General features: G+C 44.3%; 3 protein-coding genes across 3 annotated transcripts in view; 2 read left to right on the top strand and 1 right to left on the bottom strand.

Annotated features, from left to right (window-relative positions):
* Positions 1-99: 99 nt before the first annotated feature.
* CSUI_005143 (uncharacterized protein) lies at positions 100-748 on the bottom strand. The gene has a single exon (XM_068065322.1). The coding sequence runs from the start codon at positions 293-295 to the stop codon at positions 107-109; it is 189 nt and encodes a 62-aa protein (XP_067922706.1). The 5' UTR covers positions 296-748; the 3' UTR covers positions 100-106.
* Positions 749-3,399: 2,651 nt separating this feature from the next.
* Positions 3,400-4,074, top strand: CSUI_005142 (uncharacterized protein; the record flags this gene model as incomplete). Its single annotated transcript, XM_068065321.1, has 1 exon — positions 3,400-4,074. A coding segment is annotated over exon 1 (651 nt), but the record flags the coding sequence as incomplete, so codon positions are not given.
* Positions 4,075-6,902: 2,828 nt separating this feature from the next.
* Positions 6,903-7,909, top strand: part of CSUI_005141 (methyltransferase domain protein) — a 6,741-nt gene continuing 5,734 nt past the window's right edge. The window contains exon 1 of the mRNA XM_068065320.1: positions 6,903-7,730. The gene's annotated coding sequence lies outside the window, so the exon portion shown is untranslated. The remainder of the gene's footprint in view (positions 7,731-7,909) is intronic.

The following is a 7,909-nucleotide window of genomic DNA, read 5'->3' as shown; positions in this document are numbered from 1 at the left end:
CCCCGCCAATTCAAGATAGAAGAGAAAGAAGGAGAAGAAGACGCAAAACTCACCCTGGAAGAAGAAAAGAGAAAGAATCGCAAACTTGTGTATCCGTTTCCGTCTGTTAACTTGAGGAGAGAGAAGGGAGAGAAGAAGAGAGATGGAGACAATGAAGAAGAAGGAAAAAAGCTGACAGAGGGAAGCCGCGGAAGAGAGGGAGCAATAGGGAAAAGTCTACTTGGGAAAGACTGGAAGATAGAGAGAAGGAAGAAAGAGCCGGGAGAAAGACAGAGGAAAAGAGCTTCAGTGGCATACTATATTATGAAAAAGAGGGGAAAAGTACAGATAGGACAAAAGACAGAGAAGAGACTGTGAAAGAACTTCGAGCTAGGCGTAAAATACGAGTGAAGGGGAAGAATGAAAGAGAGGGAGAGGAAAGAACAGTAGGACAGCAGAGAAGAAAAGAAAAGCACCTTCTGAAGTGTCAACGGAGAAGGCAGAAAGAGGAAAGAAAGAGGAAGAAGAAAGGGGATAAATGAAAGGAAGAGGAAGACTTTAATTCTCAGTTCATGTCCGCTTTGTTTCTCTCTGCAAGTCACTTTCTCGCTTGACTCACACCCCAAGCAGCTTCTCCTTCACAGCAGAAGATTCCAAAGAAACGGCAGAGAAGAAAAGAGGGACAGAAGACATCTTCTCTCATAGGGGGAGGCACGAACACAAGGGGAGTGTTGAAGCGATTAGGACAAGAGAGAAGGAATTAGATATCGTAGTAGAAGCGGAAGAATCCGAAGAAGAAAAGGAAGAATCCAATGCCAAGAAGAAAGAGAAAGAAAACGAGAGACTTGACTGCATGCCGTCGCCGACTTTGCCCTGGGGCTGAGAATAGAAGCAGCCGCGTTACAACTTTAATAAGCATCGAGACAAGCAAGACCTTCTCTCTTTACTTTCACGAAGAAAGGAGGAGAAGACGACACACCAGATTACCAGGGCTGAAATAAAGACTGGATCGGCTTTATGTTGAAATAGGGCTGCGTAAGATAAAAGGGAATCCCGAGGGACGAGATAGACAAAAGACAACGTCTCTTACTTTTCTTGTTTTGCGCTGACTGTCTTAGTGAAGTTGCTATTGTCATTGCGGCGACTTTTTCTCTTCTCATTCGACTCTTTTCCAAAGCGACCTAGGAGTGTGGTAATTCGGCATGACCACCTTCCTACGTTTCGACTGCCGGTGTGCAGCAAAGACAGTCCTCGATGTACAGACACCTCATCGATTGCCAAGGCACGCGTATCTTGTACTAACGTTCGATCAACGCTCCAGTAGATGCACATCGCGTTAACTTTCCAGGTGTACGTACACTGTGTGAACTCCTCAGGTGTATGTACACCGCATCAACTCCTCAGGTGTATGTACACCTTCTTGGTGCTCCGAGTGTGTGTACACCAGGTTGGCGCTTTGGACTTCCGCACACCTCCCTGATGCAGTATGGAGGCGTACGCAGGGACGCACCGATAGAGGTTTCTCTTAATCTTCGTGCTTTTCTCTGGGACTTGTCAACCTACTACATACACTACTAGCTGTCCTATCAATTCCTCTTTTTAGACAGAACCTTTGAATCAAGCCCCGTTCCTCTTCTCAAACCAATCCCGGCCTTTTCAGTCCTCTGCGCGGGCGTTGAGTTGTCCCGCCTTCCACAGACGTCCTTAGTACCGTCATCTAGGTCTCTGTACAAAGTCAAATCTTCTTTGTATATGTATGTGTATTCCCTGTCCGAATGCAAGTACCTACGTATATATATATATAGGTACATAGATAGATAGATATCGCATCCGACATCCAAGCTGGCTTTGAAGGAGTGAACTGGGGAGAGGTGTATATGTATGTGTGAGTTCACTCCTGTATAGTCAGACGAGCCCGTTGAGAAGAATCTTTTCTTGTTGTCTGAGTAAGATCGATGGAGGAAGATACAAGGAAACGAAGGCGGAGGTGGCTCGCCACCCTCGCCTCTGTGTCGGAAAGCGCTACAGATTCTTCTCTTGTTCCATCTTCTTCATTTCTTTCATCTTCTCCGCATATTCTCTCCATGTCTACCACGCGTCCTTCCCGCTTCTTCACCTCAACGTCCTTACTACGCCTCACCACTTCCTACAGTTCTTCTTCTTCACTTCCCTCCACGTCTCGTCATTCTCAGTTACCTCGTTCATCCATATCGAGCCCTCCAACCCCTTCTACTCTTAGACCTGCTGCGCCTTCTTCTTCCTCTTTATACTCCTCAGATGAGAATTATCTAGCTCGTAGATCGGTTCGCTCCTCTTTCCTCTTCTCCTCGTTTTCGCCTAGCAGGACGGATCGAGGTGCAGGTCTTCAAGACGGTGGCACTTGTTTATGGTGGAGGAGGAGAAGAAGAAGAAGAAAGAAAGAAGATCTTAGACCGTCAAGTTGCTCGTGCAGTGGAGCTCAATCTTCACGTCGTCTTCTTCTTCTTTTCTTGTCTATCGTTCTCTTGTTCTCCTTCTATTTACACCCTGTCTCAGCTGCGCCGCGGACATCCCCAGTGGCCTCTGCAGCATTACCATTCTCTTCTTCTTCTTCTTCTCTTCTATCGAGTGATGCTAGTCATAGGAAGAGTCCATGTGCTTTATCTCCGTCATTCTTGCCTCAGCAGGGGACCTCTGTCTCCTTCATTCCTTCTTCCTCCTCTTTCTCTCGCTGTAGCTCTTCTTTCTCTTCTTCTCTCTACCCTTCCTTTCTCCGTGCTTTTCCGACGTCTCCCTCTTCTTTCTCTCCACTCTGCCGACGTTCTTCTCCTTCGTCCTTCTCCTCTTCTCCTTCATCTTCTCCTCTCTATTCTCTTCATTTCTACTCCTCTTTCCCATCCTCTTCATCTTCTTCCTTCTCTCCTTCTTCTTTCTTTTCAAATAGGGTCCATCTTTCTCGCACTTCTTCTTCCTTCTTTCCTTCCTTCCAAGCAAAGAGACTTCTCCCCCATACTACGACGAGTAGTAGTCATCGCAGCACACCTCAAGTGAGTAGTGTATCTTCTTCTACATCTTTGTTTCAGAGTCTTTCTTTTCCTCTTTCTTTCTTCTCTTCTTTTCTCAAACGATCTTCCCCCGGAGAAAAGGAGACCAAGGAGAAGCGGAAGAAGATGCTTTCCGCGTTAACTTCCTTCTTTACTTCTCTCTGGAGCGAAAGAGAGAAAGAAGAAAGAGAGGTCTCATCTCTCAAAGAGAGTCGTATGTCTTCTCTAAAGACCTTCCTCAGTCTTTTCTTCAAGCGCCAGAAAGATTCTTTCTGTTCTCTCACTTCAACGTTCCCTTCTTTCTTGACTCCGCCTCCTTTACCTCCTTTAGTACCTTTTCTTCAAGGGTCCTTAATTGCTACGTATCTTCTGGATTCTCTCTATTACAAAGGCAGTCTATCTTCTTCTCTCAGTTTTGATATGTATCGAGAGTTAAAGCTCCTGCGAAGAAAACTCCACAAGAGACACCCAAGGTGGGGGGGTGAAGAAGAAGGAAGAGGAGGCTCTCTTCTCATAAAGGTGGAGATTTGGCTCGAGTTCTTCTTACGTAGTATGACGTCTTGCTTCGTCCATGGGAATCTTCTTCATCTTATCGTCAATCTAAAAGGAATTGCAAAGGTCTTCCCTGTCACAGAGAAACTCTTTTACCAAGCTTTCTTCGGGAGTATACCTATGCCTGCTCCTTCTGCAAACCCTAAACATTCTCGAGATTTCCTAGGTGTCCCTCTCGAGTTTAATCGCACGATTCCAGCTGTACATACACCTCATAAGAATCTCTATTCCTGTAAGACACCGCCATCTAAAGAGAGTAACAATTCTCCTGCCCCTTCTTCGACGTCTTATTTCTCTTTCCTGAATCTTCTTCAAGAGAATGGAGATCTTTCTGTAGGACATCGAGAAGAGAAAGAAAATCCTATACATCAATGGTGCGGTTGGATTTCTTCTCGAGACAGCTTGCAGGGAGGGGCAGAAAGGCGAAGCCGTCGTTGTTTTAGAGGAGGAAGCTATGGGGGCTACGGCAAACAAGGATGGCTAGCTCGATTCACCGTTCTTCTCTTGTTTCTAACGGGCAATGCATGCGGCAATATGACGTCCTTCTTCGTACGTCGATGGTGGTCGGGCGTGCAGCATTCTGTAGAGACTTTCATGCATGAGACAAAGAAAAGAAGAAAGCTCTGGGGAGGAATTGTAAGAGATGAAGAAGTGCTCCAAGATCAATTTGAAGATCTCCACTTCGACGAAGAAGAAGAAGAAAGGCCAGAAAAGAACAAGAAGAAGAAGTCGCCAGCTAGAAAGAATCTGAAGATCTGGGAGAGACAACTGAGACTCGCAAAGATGAAGAAATGGAAAGAGAAAGAACACAAAAGATCGACAACTTCCTTCGGAAATAAGATTTATGATCTAGAAGAAGAAGAGGAAGAAGATGAGGATGATGATGATGGAGATAAGAAAGATGAAATAGACCCATCCACTTGGTGTGTACGTACACTTGGATGTAGTGGAGGGCTGTATTCCTTACTAGGTCTTTTAGTAGGAAGTGCTCGAGTCGATGCCTCTACAAAGCGTGACATTTTACATCAACTCGCAAGGCGTATTTTAACAGAGATCTTTGCTCCTGTCGGATCGACTGGCCTCGATGAACCGGGACATCTAGGAGGCTTTCTCTTTGGGATACTCGCCGCAAATTTACTGGCATGCTAATCACGCACAGACCTATCTATCTATCTATCTTTAATCTATCTATCTATCTTTCTCCAATCTATCTTCAACGTCTCTCTCTGTCTTTGGTCTATCTGTCAATCTTGAATCTATCCATCCATTCATCTATCAATCTTTAATCTATCTATCTACCTATCTATATCTGACAGGTACGTTGAGAAGCGGTAAGAGTGGTCAAAGAAGGTCTTTCTCAAGATGCAAGCAAGAAGATGTGACTGTGGAGGTGCTCTTCTTCTTCTTCTTCCTCTTTTTCCTTTTGCCCCTCCTACTCCTACATCAATCAGGGTGTGAATTTCCACACCTAATCTGTTAAATGAAGAGGAAGATTTCTCTCTTTCTCTTTCTCTCTTTGTAGATTATCTAAGAGATCGAGTCTGGGGATTTTACTCATTCATCTGATTCGATTGCCCATGGAAGTCTTTGTGATGCTTTACGAATCTTCTCTTCCTTTTCTGCATTTTCTTCTTATGCGGATAGCCGTCCATGTAAAGAAGGTGGTCTAGTGCACTTTCCTCGTGAGTTCTCTTGTCTCGACATCTATCGATTCGTTCATCTCGAAAGGCTCCGACAGTCGCGTTTCTCTCCCTCTCTCTCTCTCTCTTGTAAAAGCGCCTTTCAATCCTGAACAACAGAGAAAGATATCTTCGTTTCTTCCTTCTTCCCTTCTTTCTTTCTTTCTCTTTCCTTCTTTCTTGCATCTGGCTCTCTCTCTGTCTCTCTCTATATATCCATCTATATGTGCGTATGTGTAGTCTCTCTCGGTCTGGATTCTCACTGTATTGAAGGAGGGGGGGCCGTGTAGATAAGGCCCTCTCCGTATACCACTGCATTTGCATGGGTCTTCTCTCTACGTCCATACACTTCAGGATTCTATTCTGCTCGGATGGATTCTCTAGATCATACGGCTCCGTGTGAAACATACACAAGTCTATTCTACATCCATCAGCATATTTTTATGCCATCCTTCTTCCCTCTATCGACTCCCAAGAGCCAAGTGCGTGTGGCGATGACTGAAGAAAAGCCTCCGCATCGGCCTGTCTACACAGAGATTTCTTTCTGCTACCTAAAGAAGAAGAAGGATCTTCACAAAGATATAACGTATCTTTGTCAGGCGTCTCTCTCTCTCTCTTTCTCTTCTCTCTCTTTGGAGAATGGCTCGGGAAAGCCAAAGAAGAATCCATGGCTAGCTAAAGCGTTCTAAAGGCAAATACGAGAAGATTTCTGAAGGGTGTAAATGGTCGATATAGGACTTAAGAGAGACTTTTTCTTCGTGACACAACCCTCGTGCGGGGTGTATAGGGGCCGGGACCTCTTCTTTACACAGAAAGACCGATAGATTAGAGATAGATAGACAGAGGGAGGACAAGAGAGAGAGGAAGATACATGGAGAGAAAGACAAAGAGATAGAGAGAAACACAGAAAAAAGAACAGATAGAGAAATAGAAAGAGTGATTGATCTCTTGGCTGGGGAGATGTGTCTTTTTCGAGGAGATAAGAGAAGTCTTAGCTAAGACATCGATCAATTCTTTTTGACGCATGCATTCCTTACTTCACGAGGAGCCTACGAGAAAGAGTTAGCCATTCATCCATTCTTTCATTCATTTAGATCGCCTTGTCAAAAGTCAAAACAACGATGAGGTTGAATAACGTCTTCTCCTCCTTCTATCCAAGGAGACAGACTTTCTTCTCTCTCCATGAAAGAACTTCTCTTTCCTTCTTTCTTTCTTTCTATCTATCCTTTCTTTCTATGCCCGAACGAGCTAGAAGTTGACCTATCTTAGAAAACGAAGTTAAGAAAAGAATAGCTGGCTGGGATAGTTCTCTAGAGAAGTGTGAGGGTATCTTGGGGGAGAAGATCCATTCGGCAAACCCGACTCACGGCGAGCAAAAGGGAGGAGGAGTTAGATGTAGTCAAGGCCCTTCCTCGAGTTAGATGAGGGAGAAAGAAGAAAGATGAGAGAGAAAGGAAAGAGAGAGAGAAAGAAGGACAGAAAGAACGAAAGAAAGAGATAGAGAAAAAAGAAAGTTTCTCAAAGATCGTCTTGCTTATCGTAGGGGTGGTGTGTAGGAGGAGCATCGAGAGATAGATGAGGTCAGTGCATGCAGTGTGAATGAAATCGATGCTATGACACATGCTTCTCTCTGTCTATCTCTCTCTAGCCCGTTCTTTGTATGTAGATCCATATGTTGTATCTCTCCTTCGAACTCTCTATCTGTCTCTCTATCTATCTATCTTTCTAGCTCTCTCCCATCTATCTTTCTATCTCTCTCCTATCTATTTCTCTATCTTTCTATGTCTGTATCTCGCTTTGCTTCCTTCCTTCTTCTTTCACTCTTTCTCTTCATGTCCGTGGTAGTCTTTTATCTCCCACGAAGGATGCTTGCTATCTTAGACAAGGTAGAGAAATTTCTTCTTTAGAAGAAACTTGGCTGAATTCTCCTGGATCTCCCGACTGAAGGGAAGAAAGATACTTAAGTTTAGCAAAGAGAAGCACTACACGACTCATCATTACCTTCCTCTCTCTTTCTCCCTTTCCTTATCCTTCTTTTCTTCTTCTACTCTTGTCTTCGCTATCGCTCTCCCTTTTCTCTTCTTCTTTTCTCGCCTCTTTTCTACTTGCCTAGGCGCTCTCTTTCCTCTTCTTCTCTTCCTTCTCACGAGGGAGGCTTCCCAAAGAACGAATGCACGAGGAAGAAGAAGAAGATCGCAAGGAAAGTAACCTAAGTGAAAAAAAGGAAGAGAGCAAAAAGAAGAAGAGAAGAAAGCCTACACGGGACTCCCTCGCTTGTAGATGGGAATGGATCACCTTCTTCTTCTTTCTCTTTTCTGCTGCTGTAGCTCGCTTTCTTATCTTTTTCCTGAACGAGAAAACGTGGGGGTTTCTCTCTTTCTCCAGACCTATCCCCCAGAATGAAAGGGAGAGAGAAAGAGAGAAAGAAACCTGTCTATGTTTACTTATCTTTCTTCTCTTCTTTCTCTCTATCTTCTTCTCTTGTCTTCAAGGTTATGTAAGAGGTCATACACCTGACGTACAGCCCGTCTCTCTCCGTTCTCTGCTTCTCTTTCTTCTTTGGGTCTCTTCCTACTTTTCTTTTCTCTCTCTTCCTTGTTTGGAGAGACTTGTCACTTGTCAATTCTTCTTCTCACTCATACATTTGAAGAGATACAAATAGACAGGTAGATAGAT

Source organism: Cystoisospora suis, assembly GCF_002600585.1.
Source record: "Cystoisospora suis strain Wien I chromosome Unknown contig_2473, whole genome shotgun sequence".
Classification (NCBI taxonomy): domain Eukaryota; phylum Apicomplexa; class Conoidasida; order Eucoccidiorida; family Sarcocystidae; genus Cystoisospora; species Cystoisospora suis.
The sequence above is the reverse complement of the archived record's forward strand: the minus strand, read 5'-3'. Positions and strand labels throughout refer to the sequence as shown.

Bases quoted from the DNA above. Each gene is read 5' to 3' on its own strand.
- CSUI_005143 (XM_068065322.1), bottom strand. From the start codon at position 295: ATGCCACTGAAGCTCTTTTCCTCTGTCTTTCTCCCGGCTCTTTCTTCC.